The 22472-nt window shown below is 37.4% G+C and overlaps 1 protein-coding gene across 3 annotated transcripts in view; it reads left to right on the top strand.

Annotated features, from left to right (window-relative positions):
• The window catches only part of CCDC178 (coiled-coil domain containing 178), a 523876-nt gene that overhangs the window by 482782 nt on the left and 18622 nt on the right, over positions 1 to 22472 (top strand). The window contains exon 23 of one of the 3 annotated variants that reach the window (XM_025365269.1): positions 153 to 366. The exons of the other annotated variants lie outside the window; for them this stretch is intronic. Within the exon in view, the coding sequence (XP_025221054.1) occupies positions 153 to 203 (51 nt within the window). The 3' untranslated portion in view covers positions 204 to 366. Of the gene's footprint in view, positions 1 to 152; positions 367 to 22472 lie in introns of those variants that run through there. 3 annotated transcript variants of the gene reach the window in all.

The raw sequence follows: 22472 nt of genomic DNA, 5'->3' as shown, positions 1-22472 counted from the left end.
TAATTTAATTATCTTTTCCCAGAAGTATATAAGGAAATCAGAAACCTAGTGTGAATAACATTATCTTCACAGAAATGAAAACTTGCAAGAGCATTTTTTGCCACAAACTCAATAATTTTAGTATAATCACTAACTATGTTTTTGTTTTACAGAACCAGTATGATTTGGAAAAGAATAAAATTGCTTTTAAAGTACAAAAATAATTATGAACCACTTCAAACGTAATGTCTGTGTTTTATTTCTCATCAGAATTCATTAGTGTGTAACATCAATAATTTAGCCCATCATTTGCCAACACTGACTTGGCTCAGTAGTTCAATCATGTAACCCTGTAAACTCACTTTCCATTAAAATGAATGTTGCTGACAAAGGATAACTAAAGAGATACTTCATTTATTAACTAAAGAGGTACTTCATTTATCAACATTTTTAAATTAGGAGTTTGGGGCCACAGAAGCTTAGCTGGATGATTTATTTGAAGGATCTTTATATTAGGCCTAAAGTCTTGCTCCAAATCATACAATGCTACCCACAAAGACAATCGTATTTCATTTGTATACTTGTGACTCAGGGTTCTGTCTTCAGCGGCAGGCATAGCCACCTGCAGAGAATCAAATGACCTACCAGAATGAAAACTTGACTGTGTAGTAGAAAATTATAAAATGTACAGCATTCTCCTATATCCTGATTTACTCTGTTGGGCATATTTCTTACAAAATCTGCATTTTGACATATAATATTATAATATCCTAATGTTGTTAAAAATTGATTTGAAGCATTAAGTAAACAGGCTAAAATTAGTTAATGATGAAGGTAAGGCTCCCCAATATTAACAACATGTACTTTAGTATGTTCATATTTCTCATCGTTTGCCCCTGACCTATACTTTCCCTGATACAAATGCCTATAGATGTTACCCACAGTGTTTTGAACAAGATAGTTTCATTTTCCAGAACTGATCCCACCTTCTGCTGCTATGTTAACATCACACCATTTTGGATGCAAAAAGCAAACAAACAAACAAATAAAAACATCTGCAATGCAGTAAGCAAAACATGAAATCAAAATTCCTCATATATGTCAAAATGTTTATCTCCTAGGCTTTTAAACATATGATTTCTAGCAAGTACCACAAGACTGCATGATCAGATCCTTCCTTGCTGCTTCTGTAATAGATTAAATGCATGTTCTTATTAAAACCTTTTTGTACAACAAGGAGGAGCTCAGCATTCAGCCTTTAGAGGTGCCAGCTGGCATCTTTCCCTGTCTTGGATCAAAAAGTTCTCAGCCAGCTGATTCATTCAAAAGTCAAAATTCAGGGCTGAGGTTGGATTATGAAATGTTATCTTTACTGTATCAAAATGGCTTCTTTTTCTCTTATTTCATCTCTTCTCTTTCCCTTTAGCTTTCCTTCCTTCCTTTAGAAATATTTATCCTGGAAGATTCTAAATAAGAATGATCCTACAGAAATGCTTTCTCATGCCTCCCCCCATCTTTTCTTTGCCTTATAAAAGTTCAGATAGAAAAAAAATAACTCTTTCTAATATTATGAATAAGGAGTTACTCATCTCACATGACTTGTTAGCAGAATTCTGTAGTCATTTTGTGGAGAGAGGAAGCTGTGCTGCACTAATGCAGACAGCATCCAGGGGTCTACGGTGAGTTCCAGCATCATTGCCTTGGCTGATGTTTCTACAGCACTTTATATTTTCAATTTGTGCTTATTTTAACTTGGGCCTCACAAATAACCCTGGAAAGAAGATTTTGTTAGGCCCATTTTATAGATAAATTAATTAACTCAAATAGTGTATGTGATTTCCCAAGGCCACTTACTTAACAGCAGTAATTTTACATGATTTATTATCAGAGAGGAGAAGAGGCAAAATGATTTTTCTGTAGTAAACCTGAGGTTTGTGGATTTGATTTTGTATGTTTTTAACTTATTATGGAAAACATGTCACAATCATGGCATCTGTTAAACTAAGTGGTTGTATGATACGATATGATATATTATCCAGAATTAAATCATTGTAAGAGAAAACCCTTTATGCTGTATTTCATACTTATGTAAAAAAAACAATTAGTTTAAAATTTGCGAAAAATAATCCAACAGAGTGCACTTAAATTTACCATACACATGTAGAAATATAAGGCATGAAAATAAATATATGGATGGCCAGCATCTTAGCCATTTAAGTCCTCTCCCACACATCTGATTCATTAAATAGAAACATTCTGATTGTTTGTTTATCTTTCTCACTTAAAAATAGTTGTAAAATTTGAAAATAGAAAAGTAGAAGAATATATGTAACTCAATTTTCAGGCACAACAAAATGAAAAAATCTGTAAAGTAGTGTTAGTTATAGGCAAAATTTTTCTAAAGACCTTTTAAATATACATCAGGAATGGACTGTGATGGCTAGCATATGGATTTTAAAAAGATACTTGGGGGAAAATAGTAATATAAGCCTTTTATTAGAAAGCAGAATAGAGACTGTATTTGCAGTTAAGTAGTACATAGTCTGGAATACCTTAAGATAGTGAAAACTTACACAAATTCTGGTTGAACTAAAGAGATTATGTAACACTGAGAAAATGTGAATAGAAACCAAACAGCAAATTCATAAGACACAAATTATAAGGGCTAAGTGAAATGTATAATGAGTTTACCAAGTTACATGCAGACAAGTTATTTCTTAAAATCCTGAATATGCTGAGACATGACAAAGATCTGGGAGTGTGTGTGTGTGTGTAATAGAAACTTTTCATTAATTTAATAAATATTTATCAAATATCTGTGTAGGCATTTATAAAGATGCAGACAGATATAAAAATGAACCAGATTCAGTTCCTGCTAAGAAAAAATTCTAGTCTATGATAGAAAAAATCAGTTAAGAGGCAATGTCAATATAGTATGATAAATGCAGTGACAAGGAAAAAGGCAGAGGTGGGAAGATTTTCCATGCAAAAGACAATGAGAGTACTAAAACCTAGACCTGAAAGAAACGTACACATTACTGGAATTAAACTCTCTACATATGACTCTATAGGAGTACAGTTGGGCTTTAGCTATGGGTGAGTGTGAAGAGATAACAGGAGCCTAATCCGGCAGATAGTTTTGTGGCATGCAAGAAGCTTCAACTTCATCCTGAGGATACAGGGGAAGAAGGAGAGGAGTGGAAATTGATGTAAAGAAAAAGAGGGAGATTATAACATTTGAGTTTAAAAAGATTGCTTAGACTGATATGTGGAAAGTAGAAGCTTGGATGGGGAGCTGAAGGGGATGGAAATGGAGTAGAGGTTTCATGACTCCAAGGGAGGACATTGATTAAGGTGCTTTTGCAGGAATTCAGCTTGGACAGCTAGCATCCTGAAGTGAATAAAGAAGATAAAGTGAATAAAGGAGATAAAGAAGGGTATTTGAGAGATAGCAAAGGAGTATGAAAGGCAAGACTTTTTTTTTTTTTAAGTGGATATAGCATTTAGTTTCTAACATAAATATTTCTTTTACCTTTCCATGAATCCTGGCTTGGAAATTCAACAAAACACTGTCTTACAACATTCGTTCTTTTTTTCCCTCCTTTTTTATTAAACAAAAATTTTTAACACTACTTGTTTGAGGAAAGAGATAAAATGTGAAAGGAGACAGATATCTCTTTTGCTCCTGGGGACTCTGATACTGCTTCCTGTTCCTTTGAAGTCATTTCCATCACTACCTCCCAATTCTCTCTGTGTACCTTCAACTCTCTTATCTCATAAAAAGAGAGAATATTCTTCCTGCTTCTATATGTCCAGGCATTGTTTTTTCATACTTCTACCATGGTAATTGATGTATTGAGTTGTAACAGCTTGAATTTCTTTCCTCAGATGGAATGGAACCCTAAAAACAATACCATATTCAGCTTTATATTCAAAATAGAACCAAATACAATGTAAAATGCATATTATTTGAAATACATGCAAATATATACATATTACATTTTATGATATATACCTACAACATGTATATATGGTATATACATATCTTCTGCAGAAGTCTCTAAAATCCTTATAAGAAGGGCTCATGATTTATTCAGCATCATACCCTGTAGAGTGCTTATAGGACATACGTTTTAATAGGTTTGCTATAAATATTTGATGAATAAAATGGACAGTTCTATCAAAGGATTACCTGAGATAGTATTCAGGAAACAATCTGGTATTGAGTTAATTAGTGAAAAAAATGAACCAGGGCAGCATTAGGAAAATAATCAGATTTCATTTATTCACACTTGAAGAACTTTTTTTATAAAACATACCCAAGAGTCAGTGCATTTTTTAAGGCAAGTATGGACACCCTACTGCTTAAAATCATATTTGAAAGCTCTCTTGTGTATTAATTTTTCTGCTTCCAATCTGCCTGTAAGGCTAGGAAAAAAAAAAATCAAGAAATTCTATGAATTCAAAAAGTCATGAGATATATGTAAAAGGAAGCTTATGCATTAACATCTCTAGAAGTCTGAATGTAAAGAAAGCTTCTGCTATCATTTTGCCCTTATTCAAGTTATTATTTACAAGTAAATATATAGTAACAAAGCCAAAATAAGGAAGTCCATTGAAAAACAATGTCAAGGCTGCAGAAATTAACAGTGAAAAATTGTGTCACAACACTGTTTTATAAGAGAAAAGAAGAAAAAGTATCTAGGTGTGTATGAGCTAAATGGGATTCCTTCTTTTGTTATTAAGTGTAACATTTCTAAAAGAACATTTCTGTTCATCATGTTTAACTTTGGTAACCAATTACTTTTTGAGTGTCAAAGATGAGTTCAGGAATGGGATGTTTGTCCTATATTATTATTATTATTATTATTATTATTAAGAACCTACAGTTCACCAATGGTAAGAAATACACAGGCTATATTTGCAAGACAGCCCGATACTGAATATTGATGAAGTCTCTAGACATAAGATAGTTTGTCACTATAAGAAAATATTATTTGTTGCCTAAAGAAATCAAGCCTATGGTTGGGCTAAAGCCCATTACTACTGTGGCTTAACCAACCAAGCCAACTGATAGATGCAGAAAATATTGAATGTGATCAGTTTGATGTGGTCTGGCTTTGTGTCCCCACCCAAATTTCATCTTGAATTATAATCCCATAATCCCCACATGTTATGGGAGAGACCCAGTAGAGATCATTGAATCACAGGGCCAGTTCCCCCATGCTGTTCTCATGATAGTAAGTGAGTTCTCACAAGATCTAGTGGTTTTATAAGGGGCTTCCCCCTTCATTTGGCACTCATTCTCTGTCTTGCCTCCCTGTGAAGAGGCGCCTTTCACCATGATTGTAAGTCTCCTGAGGCACCCCAACCATGCAGAACTGTGAGTCAATGAAAACTCTCTTCTTTATAAACTACCCAGTCTCGGGTATATCTTCATAACAATAAGAGAACAGGCTACTACAGTAAATTGGTACTGCAGAGAGTGGGGTGCTGTTATAAAGATACCTTAAAATGTGGAATTGACTTTGGAACTTGGTAACAGGAAGAGGTTGGAACAGTTTGGAAGGCTCAGAAGAAGATAGGAAAATGTGGAAAGTTTGGAAATTCCTGAGACTTGGAGGGCTCAGAAGAAGGAAGTTGTGGGAAAGTTTGGAAATTCCTGTAGACTTGTCAAATGGCTTGGACCAAAATGCTGATAGTGATATAGACAATGAAGTCCAGTCTGAGGTGGTCTCAGATGGAGATGAGGAATTTGTTAGGAACTGGTGCAAAGGTCATTCTTGTTATGTGCTTTAGCAAAGAGACTGGCAGCATTTTGCCTCTGGCCTGGAAATCTGTGGAACTTTGAACTTGAGAGAAATGATTTAGGGTATCTGGTGGAAGAAACTTCTAAGTGGCAAAGTGTTCAAGAGGTGACAGAGCATAAAAATTTGTAAAATTTGCAGCCTGACAATGTCATAGAAAATAAAAACACATTCCCTGGGGAGAAATTCAAACCTACTTCAGAAATTTGCATAAGTAATGAAGAGCCAAATGTTATTCACCAAGACAATGGGGAAAATGTCTCCAGGGCAGGTCAGAGACCTTCAGAGCAGCCCCTCCCATCACAGGCCTGGAGGCCTAGGAGGGAAGAATGGTTTCATAGAACAGGGCCCCCCTGTTCTATGTGGCCACATAGAAAGAACATGGTGTCCTGTTGCCCACCTGCTTCAGCTCCAGCTGTAGCTAAAAGGGACAAAGATACAGCTCAGGGCATTGCTTCAGAGCGTGCAAACCCAAAGCCTTGGTGACCTACACATGGTGTTGGGCCTGCAGGTGCACAGAAGTCAAAAATTGAGGTTTGGAAACTTCCGCCTAGATTTCAAATATATGGAAATACCTGTATGTTCAGGCAGAAGTTTACTGCAGGGGCAGAGCCCTCTTGGAGAACCTCTGCTAGGGCAGTGCGGAAGGGAAATGTGAAGTTGTAGTGCACACAGAGGCCCCACTAGAGCACTGCCTAGTGGAGCTGTGAGGAGAGGGCCACTGTCCTTCAGACCCCAGAATGGTAGATTCACCGATAGCTTGCAGCATATGCCTGAAAAAGTCCATGGCAGTTCATAAAAGCTGCTGGGAGGGGGGCTGTACCCTGCATAGCCATAGGGGCAGACCTCCCCAAGGCTGTGGGAACCCACCTCTTGCATCAGTGTGACCTGGATGTGAGACATGGAGTAAAGGGAGATCATTTGAAACTTTAAGGTTTAATGACTGCCCCATTGGATTTTGGAATTGCATGGGGCTTGTAGCCCTTTTGTTTTGGCCAATTTGTCCCATCTGGAATGGGTGTGTTAACCCAATGCCTGTACCCCCATTGTATCTAGGAATTAACTAACTTGCTTTTGATTTTGCAGCCTCATAGGTCAAAAGGACTTGCCTTGTCTCAGATGAGACTTTGGACTTGAACATTTGGGTTAATGCTGAAAAGAGTTAAGACTTTAGTGGACTGTTGGAAAGGCATGATTGTGTTTTGAAATGTGAGGACATGAGATTTGGGAGGAGCCAGGGCAGAATGATATGGTTTGGCTTTGTGTCCCAACCCAAATCTCAAATTATAATCCTATAATCCTCATGTGTTGGGAGAGGAACCTGGTGGCAGCTCCCCACATGCTATTCTCATGATAATGAGTAAGTTTTCACAAGATCTCATGGTTTTATAAGGGGCTTCCCCCTTTCTTTGGCACTCGTTCTCTCTCTTGCCACCCTGTGAAGAGGTGCCTTCCACCATGAATGCAAGTCTCCTGAAGCCCCAACAGCTATGTGGAACTGCGAGTCAATTAAACCTCTTTTCTTTATAAATTACCCAGTTTGGGGTATTTCTTCACAGCAGCATGAGAAGGAACAAATACAAGTTAAACTATTAAATGTATAATAATAAAAAGGGATGCTCCTATGATATCTCCAGATTATCCCTTAAGGCAGAATTATTTCAGTAGGATTACATACCAGCATATTACCTTCAAGCATAGGTTAACATAGGTATTAACTGAGTTAAAAAAGAATAAATTGATGAATAAATTATAAAACAATTGCTCCTGGCCAGAAAAATAAGTCTAATTTCGCAGACTATTTTTTTTTCTTTTGACCAAACAAATACATCTGTAGTATTTGGAGATATAATGGTTCCACATTAGAAAGATCAAAAACTAAATAAATAACAGAAAATATGCATTTGCATTATGTAGGGCAAAAATAATTATTAAAAACAACAAAGTACAGTAAATCATTTTATTAAGAGTTACTTTTAGGTCCTTTAGTTGGATATCTTACATAACTAATGAAATGTTATATTCTGCCAACAATTCAGAAAGTGATACTTTTACACTTCCCATATACCAAACCATTTTATTTCTATAAAAGATAATACTAATATATTTAGCAAAATCTTGTTTGCCCCAATGACACTTTGCAAACTTCCTTTAAAATTTAAATTATTTTAAATAATATATCAGAATTAGTTTTATTATATTGTAAACAATCTCTGAAGAATGTAGAGACATATAATCATTAATAGTTCCTAATACATACAAATTCAATTATTTATAAGACACTAATTATGAAGCCTTCTGTCAGTTTTTAATTTTCAAGACACCCTCCATGTAACTTTGAAATTGTATTTAAATATTTGATAGTATGGAGTACTTTGTCAACGTCTTTTACTTCTGCAAAAACTTAAAAACCACTGAACCCAAGTTATGCAGATAATATGTGTGTAAAAACTTTATTTCTGTTCCTGAAATTAATTTTTCAGTAATTATTACATATAACTTATGCTATAAATTTATTTTATTAAAATCAACTCTAAATTGATGCAAATAATGTTTTTATCTTGTATAAAATGATACTAGTTTTCTTTCTAATGTATATGAAACCCATGAAATATTTCTTAAGAAACTTTTCATGTTTTCTTCAGATATTCTATATAATATAACAACTGATTTTATTACAATAGTCCCATGATAATTTTAATAGACTAATTGATACTGGTCTCTCTCATGATGTGCAGCAACATTTTAGTTGGATTTTCACTAGTGAAGAAGTTAAGTCACAAAATCATTAAGATGAATTATATTTTCATGTTTAACAATTGCTCTGATTTTTCATGATCTCTGATTTTTTTCTTTAATATATAGGGAAAAATTGCTTATTTTCCCCTTTCAAGGAAAACATAGTTTTCTAAGACAAAAGTTTTAAATGAATAAAATAAATTATTTTCAACTATGAATTTTAGGTGTATCCAAGTACATTTGATTTTCCTCAATCTCTTTTGGATTACAAAAGTTTTTCATATATTTTCACTGTAATATCAATAATAACTTTAAAATTGCAGTGATTTCAAAGACATGTTTCCAGTTTTATGAAATTAAGAAAAGGAAAAATACTATAATATGTAACACTGCATTTCTCTAAGCAGAGACTGTTTTTGATTAGAGATTGAGAAACACCTTAACAGACAACTTAGGCAGAATGTGCAAGAAGGAGAGAGAACAATAGACAAAACTCTCATAATTAATTACTGACTTGCTGTATGAAGGGAATTAGTAGAGAATTCCTCAAGGGCAGAGTGAGGTAGTGGACCAATATAGTGGAAGGTTGCACCTAAGTTGGCATAAATATTTAAAGGATAGTTTGAGAACAAAGATGTTTAATAAACACTTTGTATTGTGATGATATAATTCACCACCACTATCCTAATCTCTGAATCTTTACTAATTTCTGTTGCCATACATAAACCCTTCAGGGTGGTCTTTATGGTAAAAATTGAGGAGATAAATTCTGTGTCATGGATGACATGGTGGGGCACAGACTCTCACATTCAATGTGGGAAAAGGATATGCAAACAAAACCAATTCAGCAGAGAATGGAGCTACATTATAGTTAGAGGGGACAATAGGATTATAAGCACTCCAGGAATTCATAGGAATCTGGGGAAAGGCATAATACTATTCACAAGTTAATTAAACTAATATACACCAAGATTTCTATGAACTTGTGGGAACAAGGTATCATTTTGTAAGGGTTGAGTATAGGAAAGCTATCCTAGTTGAATGCAGAAAATTATATACAAATCTGTAAAAGCATAAGAATATCATGATAAGTAATCCAGAAGGAAAGAAAGGGTGGTCATTGACAAGTAACTGTTTTCAAGCTTGAAATAGAGGGAAATTGAGGTGCCTTTACAAAATGGAATTCTAGAGAAATGTATAGTAGATTATGAGTCTTGTACTAAGAAAATACTCCTGGGCTAGAAAAAAATATGTTAGAAGATATTAGCATATGAGTGGTAACTGACATTGTGGGGAAGGTACTCAGCTGTACCATAGGAAAAGGTATTAGCTCTAGAAATCTAAAACTCTATGTTGATGACAATTATGCCTAAGTATTATAGATTAATTTTTTACCCTTTTATATTCTTCCTTTGAAGTGGTATGTCTCCAATATTTTCCTAAAATTACTAAAAATACTTTTTTTTATCTAAAGTTTAATCTTGCCTGTTAACTGGGCCTATTACTAACTTCTAGTAGCTGAAGTTGTAAGGAACTCACACACTGAGGCCCCACACAGCCATATTGAGAGGTGAAGCCAGCTGGACTTCCTGGGTCAAATGGGGACTTGGAGAACTTTTCTGTGTAGCTAAAGGATTGTAAATGCACCAATCAGCACTCTGTAAAAATGCACCAATCAGCACTCTGCGTCTAGCCAAAAGGTTGTAAACGCACCAATCAGCACTCTGTAAAAACGCACCAATCAGCACTCTGTAAAACGCACCTATCAGTACTCTATAAAATGGACCAATCAGCTCTCTGTAAAATGGACCAATCAACAGGATGTGGGCGGGGCCAAATAAGGAACTAAAAACTGGCCACCCAAGCCAGCAGTGGCAACCTGCTTGGGTCCCCTTCCACTCTGTGGAAGCTTTGGTCTTTTGCTCTTCACAATAAATCTGGTTGCTGCTCACTCTTTGGGTCCGCACTACCTTTATGAGCTGTAACATTCACTGCGAGGGTCTGTGGCTTCAATCTTGAAGTCAGTGAGACCACGAACCCACCAGGAGGAACAAACAACTCCGGACATGCCACCTTTAAGAGCTGCAACACTCACTGCAAAGGTCTGCGGCTTCACTTCTGAAGTCAGAAAAACCACAAACCCATCAGAAGGAAGAAACTCTGGACACATCTGAACATCTGAAGGAAAAAACTCTGGACACACCATCTTTAAGAGCTGTAACACTCACTGAGAGGATCTGCGGCTTCATTCTTGAAGTCAGTGAGACCAAAAACCCACCGGAAGGAACCAATTCCAGACACATTTTGGTGACCACAAAGGGACAATCACTAAGCAGTGAGTACCATCAGACCCCTTTTGCTTGCTATTCTGCCCTATTTTTCCTTAGAATTCAGGGGCTAAATACCAGTCACCTTTCGGCCAGTTAAAAGTGACTAGTACGGCTGCCAGACTAAAGACACGAGTGTCAGGCTTTTTGGGAAAGGGCTCTCTAACAACCCCTGACTCTTCAAAGTTGGGAGCGTTGGTTTGCCTGGAACCAGCTTCTGCTTTTCCTATACTTCTGGGCTGAGTCAAGGGTCGACAGAGAGGAAAGCCATTCAGCTCCAGGGTCCTGACAATAACTTGGTTGACCCTGCGGCCATGAGCGGAACTCTCCAAGTCATGTCACCTGTCCTATCTATCCTGACCCTTCCCTCCTGGGTCTTAATGCTTGTCAGACAAACTTCCTCTCACTTCTCTTCTCCAAGGCTAGTCCTGCTTCTAAAAACCACTCCCTGTCTCTGGTGCTTTTCTAGTTTCTCCTATAAGAATGATTTCTAGTATAAACTTCAGGACTCTGTTACCTTCTTTAGGCACCCAGGCTTACCAATCAGACATAATTTTTGCCCAAAGCCCCATCAGTGCAGGGGACTATCTGGAATTTTAGGATCCCTACTCAGACTAGCAGGCCTAACAAAAGCTATTCCTGAAGCTAGGATATTGGGAGCCTCAGAAATGATATCTTTCCTATTCATATAAGTGAGGACAAAAAGCATCACTCTTCCAACTCTGGAGATCAGATCCCTTTCCTCCCTCAGGGTATGACCCTCCACTTCATTTTTGGGGCATAACATCTTTATAGGACAGGGGTAAATTCCCAATACTAACAGGACAATGCTTAGGACTCTTAACAGGTTTTTGAGAATGCATCAGTAAGGGCCACTAAATCTGATTTTTCTTGGTCCTCTTTGTGGTCTAGGAGGACAAGCAAGGGTGCAGGTTTTCAAGAATGTGTTGGTAAGGGCCACTAAATCTGAGCTTCCTTGGTCCTCTTTGTGGTTTAGGAGGAAAACTAGTGTTTCTGCTGCTGCATCAGTGAGCGCAACTATTCTGATCAGCAGGGTCCAGGGACCATTGCAGGTTCTTGGGAAAGAGGTGTTTCTGCTGCTGCGTTGGTGAGTGCAACTATTCTGATCAGCAGGGTCCAGGGACCATTGCAGGTTCTTGGGAAAGATGTGTTTCTGCTGCTGCATCGGTGAGCGTAACTATTCTGATCAGCAGGGTCCAGGGACCGTTGCGGGTTCTTGGGTGGGGGTGGGGAACAAACAAACCAAAACCATGGCTGGTTTTGTCTTTCAGATGGGAAACACTCAGGCATCTACAGGCTTATCCTTGAAATGCATCCTAAGCCATTGGGACCAATTTGACCCACAAACCCTGTAAAAGAGGCAGATCATTTTTTTTTCTGCATTGTGGCTTGGCCCCAATATTCTCTATCTGATGGAGAAAAATGGCCACCTGAAGGAAGTATAAATTATAATACTATCCTGCAGCTTGACCTTTTCTGTAAGAGGGAAGGCAAATGGAGTGAAATACCCCAAGCTTTTTTTTTATTGAAGGAGAATCCACAACTATGCAAAGCTTGCAATTTACTTCCCACAAGAGGACCTCTCAGCTTACCCCCATATCTTAGCCTCCCTATAGCTCCCCTTCCTATTAATGATAAGCCTCCTCTAATGTCTCCCACCCAGAAGGAAACAAGCAACTAAATCTCCAAAGGACCACAAACCCCTCTGGGCTATCATTTATGTCCCCTTCAAGCCATACGGGGAGGGGAATTTGGCCCAACCCAGTTACACATCCCCTTCTCCCTCTCTGACTTAAAGCAGATCAAGGCAGACCTGGGGAAGCTTTCAGATATTCCTGATAGGTATAAAGATGTCCTACAGAGTCTATGGCAAACCTTCAATCTCACTTGGAGAGATGTCATGCTATTGTTAGATCAAACCCTGGCCTTTAATGAGAAGAATGTGGCTTTAGCTGCAGCCTGACAGTTTGGAGATACCTGGTATCTTAGTCACATAAATGATAGAATGACAGATGAAGAAAGGGACAAATTCCCTACCAGTCAGCAAGCCATCCCTAGTATGGATCCCCACTGGGACCTTGACTCGGATCATGGGGACTGGAGTCACAAACACCTGTTCACCTACATTCTAGAGGACTGAGGAGAATTAGGAAAAAGCCCATGAATTATTCAGTGATGTCCACCATAACTCAGGGAAAGGAAGAAAATCCTTCACCTTCCTTGATTGGCTATGGGAGGCCTTAAGAAAATATATGCCCCTGTCACTCAATTCACTCAAGGGTCAATTGATTCTAAAAGATAAGTTTATTACTCAATCAGCCACAGATATTAGGAGAAAACTCCAAAAGTGAGCCCTGGGCCCTGAACAAAATCTGGAGGCATTATTAAACCTAGCAACCTTGGTGTTCTATAATAAGGACCAAGAAGAACAGGCCCAAAAGGAAAAGTGAGATCAGAGAAAGGCTGCAGCCTTTGTCATGGCCCTCAGACAAACAAACCTTGGTGGTTCAGAGGGGACAGAAAATGGAGCAGGCCAGTCACCTGGCAGGGCTTGTTATCAGTGTGGTTTACAAGTACACTTTAAAAAAGACTGTCCAACAAGAAACAAGCCACCCCCTCATCCATGTCCACTATGCCGAGGCAATCACTGGAAGGCACACTGCCCCAGAGGGCAAAGGTTCTCTGAGCCAGAAGCCCCCAACCAGATGATCCAACAGCAGGACCGAGGGTGCCTGGGGCAAGCGTCAGCTCATGTCATCACCCTCACTGAGCCCTGGGTACATTTAACCATTGAGGGACAGGAAATTGACTTCCTCCTGGACACTAGTGCGGCTTTCTTAGTGTTAATCTGCTGTCCCGGACAGCCGTCCTCAAGGCCCATTACCATCCAAGGAATCCTGGGACGGCCTGTAAACAGGTATTACTCCCACCTCCTCAGTTGTAATTGGAAGACTTTGCTACAGATAGTAAGTGTGCTTATCTAATCCTACATGCCCCTGCTGCAATATGGAAAGAAAGGGAGTTCCTAACGTCTGGGGGACCCCCCTTAAATATCACAAGGAAACCATGGAGTTATTGCATACAGTGTAAAAACCCAAGGAGGTGGCAACAACAGCATAAGTGGCTGGCAAAGAGAGAGAGAGAGAAAGAGAAAGTCAAAGAGACAGAGAGAAAGAGAAAGAGACAAAGAGGTAGTCAGAGAGAGAAAGAGAGATACAGAAAGTCAGAGGAAGAGACAGACAAAGAGGGAGTCAGAAAGAGAGAGACAAAGAAGAAGTCAAAGAGAAAGACAGATAGTAGTAGTAAAGAAAAAACAGGGTACCCTATTCCTTTAAAAGCCAGGGTAAATTTAAAACCTATAATTGATCACTGAAGGTCTTCTCCGTAACCCTATAACACTCCAATACCACCTTGTCAGTGTAAACATGGACGTAGCCTGAAAGCACTGAGGCCACTGACAACCTATAGCCTTTTTCTCAAAAATCCTTAACCCAGCAGGTTTCCTAACAGGGGATCTAAATCTTAACTGATTACCATACAAAGGTCAAACCAGAACTAGGAGGAACTCCCTTCAGGACAGGATGATAGATGGTTCTTCCTGGGTGATTAAGGAAAAAACACACAATGGGTATTCAGTAAGTGATAAGGAAGCAAAGTTAGGGAAATTGCTTGATAATTGGTCTGCTCAAATGTACAAGTTGTTTGCACTCAGCCAAACCTTAAAGTACTTTCAGAATCAGGAAGGAGCCATCTATACCAATTCTTAGTTAATATGGACTGAAAGAGGTTTTATTAATAGCAAAGAAAAATTAAAATCCCAAACTTACAAGGTTTTCAACAAAAGTAAACTTTGCTAAAAGTTAACAGTGTAACATGTATTATCCTACTACCACACACTCTCAAAGGATTTCTCAGACAGTTTGCAAGAAATAATGAAATCTATCCTTACTCTATAATCCCAAATAGACTCTTTGGCAGCAGTGACTCTCCAAAACCACCAAGGCCTAGACCTCCTCACTGCTGAGAAAGGAGGACTCTGCAACTTCTTAGGGGAAGAGTGTTGTTTTTACACTAACCAGTCAGGGATAGTAAGAGATGCCACCCAGCATTTACAGGAAAAGGCTTCTGAAATCAGACAATGCCTTTCAAACTCTTATACCACCTCTGGAGTTGGGCAACATGGCTTCTCCCCTTTCTAGGTCCCTTGGCAGTCATATTGCTATTACTCGCCTTCAGGCCCTGTATTTTTAACCTCCTTGTCAAATTTGTTTCCTCTAGGATTGAGTCCATCAAGCTACAGATGGTCTTACAAATGGAACCCCAAATGAGCTCAACTAACAACTTCTACTGAGGACCCCTGGACCCACCCGCTAGCCCTTTCACTGGACTAAAGAGTTCCCCTCTGGAGGACACTACAACTGTAGGGCCCCTTCTTTGCTCCTATCCACCAGGAAGTAGCTAGAGTGGTCATCACCCAATTCCCAACAGCAGTTGAGGTGCCCTGTTTAGAGGGGAGATTGAGAGGTGAAGCCAGCTGGACTGCCTGGGTCGAGTGGGGACTTGGAGAACTTTTCTGTCTAGCTAAAGGATTGTAAATGCACCAATCAGCACTCTGTAAAAATGCACCAATCAGCACTCTGTGTCTACCTAAAGGATTGTAAACACACCAATCAGCACTCTGTAAAAACGCACCGATCAGCACTCTATGTCTAGCTAAAGGATTGTAAACGCACCAATCCGCACTCTGTAAAATGGACCAATCAGCTCTCTGTAAAATGGACCAATCAGCAGGATGTGGGTGGGACCAAATAAGGGACCAAAAGCTGCCCACCAAAGCCAGCAGCAGCAACCCACTCAGGTCCCCTTCCACACTGTAGAAGCTTTCCTCTTTCGCTCTTCACAATAAATCTTGTTGCTGCTCACTCTTTGGGTCCGCACTACCTTTATAAGCTGTGACACTCACTGCGAGGGTCTGTGGCTTCAATCCTGAAGTCAGCGAGACCACAAACCCACTGGGAGGAACAAGCAACTCCAGACACACCACCTTTAAGAGCTGCAACACTCACCGCAAAGGTCTGCAACTTCACTTCTGAAGTCAGCAAGACCACGAACCCACCAAAAGAAAGAAACTCTGGATATGTCGGAACATCTGAAGGAACAAACTCCAGACGCACCATCTTTAAGAGTCTAACACTCACCACGAGGGTCTGTGGCTTCATTCTTGAAGTGTGCAAGACCAAGAATCCACTGGAAGGAACCAATTCCAGACGCAATATCACCAGTTTCTGTAACTGTAACAGTAACAGTTGGAAACTGTTGGGTAACTGTAACTGTTGGAAACCAGAAAATGTTTTTAAAAGTACTACTGAAAGTAAACAAAATCAAATGAGACATCCATATCCAGCCAAAATTAAGTAACCAGAGTCATATTTACCCTCCTGCCTAAAATAACCAATCATTGAAAAAAGTATATGGAACAATAGTTTTCAAGCCATTGGTCATCGATTAAGAAATGAGTGATCCCACAAAGAAATGAAACAAACAAGGTGAATCCTACAATTATCCTATCTTGCTGCCTTGAGTGACTTTACAAATTATGATGTAGGTGGGAAGAATAGAGGCAGAGTCCAGCAAATTATGTGAATTGAGTAAATGGAGCTGAGAATTCAAGGAGAAAAAGGCAGCTAGAATTTACAGGACACAGTATCAGGGATGAAAGCCTTGCAGAGACTCTCTGGAGGTTTGCAGAAGTCTCCCTTGGATAACCCTTTGAGCAGCAAATGCTTCTAGGAAAACTACCCAAGTTTTCTACCCATGAAAAGAGTCATCCAAAATATTGTGGAAATAGTATCTGGTTGTTACATATGACCTGTTTCTATCTGAAAGGATAAAAAAGCTCATGATTTGTGGAGAGTTGGGTAGAATCCTCAGAAAAGTCTTGCCTCAGTGGTAAGGATTAATTAGCTCTAGGCTAACATAATTCTATTCCCACCTAACAATCTTGAAAGCAAGGCTTAAAAGGATCAAACTATTTTCAAGTAACCTCACTGCATGCCACAACAAATCTCAAAACTATATCTAGGAATATGAAAATATCCAGCACCAAGGAAGGTAAAATGCACAGTGTATGGCATCCAAGGAAATATCAGATCCGGGCCTGCAAAAAAACCCAGAAAAGTACAACCAATTAGGAGAGAAAAACCAATCAATTAAGACTGACACAGAACTGATAAAGAAGTTAAAATTAGGAAACAAATACATCAAACAGTTATAACAGTATCCCATATGTTTATAAATTAAATAGAGACATTAAAGATATAAAAAGCACCCAACTGAACTTCTAGAAATAAAGCTTACTATGCCTGAGATGAAAAATACATAGAAAAATATTAATGGCAGATTTAATATTGCCTAACAAAAAAGACTGGTGAATTTGAAGACACAGCAATAGAAACTGTCCAAAATGAAAGAAAGAAATAGTTTTAAAAATGAAGAGTACCAGTTAGCTGTAAAACGTCATCAGTCAACCTAATCAATGTGACACTTCAGTCTATGAAAGAGAAGAAAATAAGGAGAGAACAGGAAAATATTTGAAAACATCATGGTTAATTTTTTCATCTATAAACTAAACTATAAACAAAGAAACAGAAATCTCCAGAAACCCCAACCTCAAGATATGTAAGAAACTATACCAAGGTATATCATAATCAGATTACTCAAAACCAGTGATACAGAGAAAAAGTTCTAGAAGAGCCAGATAAAAATAGACATGTAATGTGCAGACAAACAAAGAGAAGGTTAACAGCAGATTTCTCATAAGTAACTATGCAAATGAGAAGGGAGTGGAGTAACATATTTAAAGTAATGGGGAGGGAAAGTCATTCTAGCATTTTATACACAGTAAAGTATCTTTCAAAATAAGGCAAAATGAAGACTTTTGCCGACATACAAAAGTTGAAAATAGTCATCACCAGCAGACCTGCACTACAAGAAATGTTCAATGAAGTCTTTCAGGAAGGAGAAAATGACACTAGATAGAAATACAGGTCTCCTGAAGGGAATGATCAGCTCCAAAATGATAATGTCGTGAAGAAATGTGTGATTATTTTCTTATTTTTAAAACACCTTTAAATGACAATTGTTTAAGCAACGAATGACTATATATTGAATAGTTTATAAAATATATGTAAGTAAAAAGTATGGCAATTGCATGAAACCAATGGAGAATAAATGTATTATTATCTGGTTTTATACTGTTTTTGAAATGATATAATATCACTTGCATCTAGATTGCAAAGAAGTAAAATGGTCATTATTAGCAGATAACATGCCTATCCATATAGAAAATGTAATTAAGTCTGCAAAGAAGCTGATAAGCTAACAAGTGAGCTTAGTAAGTTTGCATAATATAGCATCAATATGCTATATATTTATACACATATATATGTAGACACTAACAATGATTGGATATTGAAGCTGAGAAAACAATGCCTATACAATAACATCAAAAATGTGAAGTAATTTATACTTCAGTGCCACAAAAGAAAACTACATTTCCGAGAGAAATTAAAGGAGTCCTGAATAAATCGAGATGTACCTCGTTTCTGAGTCAGAAGATTCAATATTGTTAAAGTGCCAGTTTTACCCAAATCGATCTAAAGATTCAACACAATCTGAATGGAAATTCCAAGACATTTTTTCATAACAATTGAAAAGTTTGTTTTAAAACCCACAGGGAAATGGAAAGGACATAGAATAGTCAAAACAATATTGTAAAGGAAGTACAAAGTTAAAGGACTTACAATACCTAATTTCAAAATTCATTATAAGTTACAGTAACCAAAAAAATGAGGCATTGGATCAAAATGTATCAATAGATGAATAGAACAAAATAGGGGATATAAAATAAGCCCACATTTGTGAAAAACTGATATTTTTACAATGCTGCAAAGACAACTTAGTGACCGTTAAAATTACATATCTATGTGAAAATAAATAAAATTTCACCATTACCTTGGACAATATGCAAAAATTAACTCAAAATTAATCATAATCCTAAACGTAGAATCTAAAATTATAAAACGTCTAGATTTTAGGGGAAGAATACCTTTATGAACTTGGATTGGCAAAGATTTCTTATGTACAGCACCGAAAGCACAAGAATAAAATAATAAATTGGATTTTATCAAAATGTAAAACTTCTGATCTTCTAAAGACCCTGTTAAGGAAATGAAAAGACCAGTCACATATAGGAAGAAAATATTTGTAAGGAATATATCTGATAAAGGACTTGTATCCAGAATATAAATGTTAAAAAAAAAAAACTTTCAAAACTCAATATTAGGTAAATACTCATAAAAAGAAAAGGGCAAAAGATTTGAATAGACAATTCACCAAAGAAGATATACAAATGGCAAATAAGTAGATGAAAAGCTGCTCAACAGCACTGGTCATTTATGAAAGGCAAATTAAAACCACAATGAGATACCACTACACACCTATCTGAATGGCTACAATTAAAATACTGATCGTATTGAAAGTTGGCTAGGATGGTAAGAAACTAAAACTCTCATACACTGCTTTTGGGAATATAAAATGGTACAACCACTGTAGAAAATATTTTGCAGTTTCTTAGAGTTAATGCATATTCTATGATCTGGCCATTACACATCTTGTTGTTTTCTCAAAGCTAGCAATTTCTGATCATGACTGCCTTGTTATTGTTATGATTCTGGTTGTACAAACCTCTATAAAAATCTTCTTTATAAGTCCCCCTCGGCTATACCAAAGAAGAGTGGCCCTTTTCTTATGTTCCTCCAACCTCAGTGTCTCAACCATTTAGTCATTCCCTGGAGACATTATAATAGATAAAAGAAAGACACTCTTTGGGAGGCTGAGGTGGGTGGATCACGAGGTCAGGAGATCGACACCATCCTGGCTAATGCGGTGAAACCCTGTCTCTACTGAAAATACAAAAAAATTAGCCAGGCATGGTGGCAGGTGCCTGTAGTCCCAGCTGTTCGGGAGGCTGAGGCAGGAGAATGGGGTGAACCCGGGAGGCGGAGCTTGCAGTGAGCCGAGATCACGCCACTGCACTCCAGCCTGGGTGACAGAGCAAGACTCCATCTCAAAAAGGAAAAAAGAAAAAAGAAAGACACTGACAAAACAACAACAACAACAACAACAACAAAAACAAGATCCAAGTTACTATTCTTTCTTGTATTTGTTAATAATAATTATGATTCAATTCAGCAAATCTATACTAAATACCTACAAAAGACCATGCACCAGACTAGGTTCTAAAATATAAAGATGATTGGATACAATTTCTGTCCTTGGGGAGCATGTAATTTGTGAATAATTTGAGGATCAGTATATAGAAACTTTTGTAGAAAATAACAAAGTGATCATTCTTTGTGTTGTCTGTAATAACTATATATTTCATTCATAGTATTGATTCCTTTAGGTCTAAATATTTTGAATACATATTTTTCAAATGATATTTCTCTGTCCTAATACTAATTTCAAAGCAATCAGGATGAAGAGAGTTTGAAGAAAAGCGGGGGATAAGCCATACTGAGATAACAGTAAAATTCAAATTCACAAGCAGAGTGATTTTGTTGCATTTTAGGGCAAATTTAAGAGATTTTACCTAACTGAGAGTCAACCATCTACAAGGTTAGCTCATCAACAGTGTCATATTTATTCTCATCAGTAAAAATTATTTGGGGGCCTCTGATGAGCACAGAGCATCCCTAGAAGTGGGTTATATGGGAATTCCAGTGGTGTGAGGAACAAGGCTGTACCCAAACACAAGATTTTTCTTGATGCCTATTCCAAACACCAAGTGTAATATAGGGAAGTGTAGTTCATAAACGGCACAAAATTAAGCTAACTTTATGGTCAAGAGACAATTATCCTAAAGCTTTTAACATAAAGAAAGATAATTCGGCCACAGACTATGTAAAAGTTAAAAAAAAATTAAAAGAAACACTTAAAGCCCACTTAAAATTGGGCCCAATTAAACTAATACCACTAATACCTGGAATATCTAAGCTTTTTTGCTCTCAACATTAAAAACTGTGTAATATCAAATTAAAAATATAAAAATGTATAGTCATCTCTACATGAACACGGTAAAAACAAGCCACAAACATCAGCAATACAAGATCTGCTCAAAAAAAAAAAAAAACCAAATTTGTAGGAATTTTAGAATGCATGAACCTTCAGATTTAGGTCATTTCCTGCCAAATAACTGATTTGGTTAGGCCTCTTAAGTGCTTCAATATGTTAAGCCATGTGGTCTTCTCCAAATTGTGCTTACACAGTTACTAAAGTGAAAGCTCATATTGAGCTGAAACACCTTAGTTTTTAAATTGTTGAAATTCAAAGATAACATGTAGGAAAATTAAATATGTAACATAACTAACCAAGTTTATGTAACAAAATTATGTAACAAAATGTTGTTTATGTAACAAAATTAAAATGCAATGCTAAATTGTTTTATATAAGCCTCTTTTCCAAGTCAAACTTCATGTAATCAGCAATCTAAAGTAAATCAAATAATTGACAACTTAAAGTTTCAGACTTGGGGAGTATGTTCATATTCACAAATGTATATTTCAAAAAACTCACGAGATTATTAAGTAATGTGACTGTTGAATATTCTTATATATGCAAGTCATTTCCCAGTCACAATGAGGTCTAAGTATCCTTCTATTGCTAACAGCTTTAGAACTGCCTTCAGAACATATAGCCTACAATTCCAAGGATATACAGCATTGACAAATCTCTGATTTGTGTGGGTTCAATTTTTAAAACAATCAAAATAAGTTCACAAACAATGAGTAAAATGAATGACCAGCTAGAATATTATTTGTATTATTCTGTTTTCATGCTGCTGATAAAGACATACCCCAAACTGGGTAATTTATAAGGGAAAAAAAAAAAAAGGTATTGAACTCACAGTTGCACGTGACTGGGGAGGCCTCACAATCATGGCAGAAGGTAAAAGGCAAATCTGACATGGCAGCAAGCAAGAGAGAATGAGGGCCAACCCCTTATAAAACCATCAGATCTAGTGAGACTTATTCACTACCATGAGAACAGTATGGGGGAAACCACGCCCATGATTCAATTATCTCCCACTGGATCCCTCCCACAATACATGGGAATTATGGGAGTTACAATTCAAGGTGAGGTTTGGGTGGGGACACAGTCAAACCATATCGCTATTTTTGTTATAAGCTGTGAGCAAGAAACTTCCCAACATAGCTAAAAAGTTGGTTATGAAGATGGTGCCTAAGCAAGAGCTGTAAGAACACATTGGGGAAAAAACATAAACCTTCCAAATAGGATATGTAAGTACATATTGTGGCTTACTGAAATGAAATCTTGTATCATAGCCACATCTCAATTAATACATACTACAGACATGGTGATTCTTTAAAATAGGCCCATCGATCTAATTAAACTAAAGAGCTTCTGCACAGCAAAAGAAACTACCATCAGAGTGAACAGGCAACCTACAGAATGGGAGAACATTTTTGCAATCTACTCATCTGACAAAGGGCTAATATCCAGAACCTACAAAGAACTC

Source organism: Theropithecus gelada, chromosome 18 (assembly GCF_003255815.1).
Source record: "Theropithecus gelada isolate Dixy chromosome 18, Tgel_1.0, whole genome shotgun sequence".
In the NCBI taxonomy this organism is placed as follows: Eukaryota; Metazoa; Chordata; class Mammalia; order Primates; family Cercopithecidae; genus Theropithecus; species Theropithecus gelada.
The sequence above is the reverse complement of the archived record's forward strand: the minus strand, read 5'-3'. Positions and strand labels throughout refer to the sequence as shown.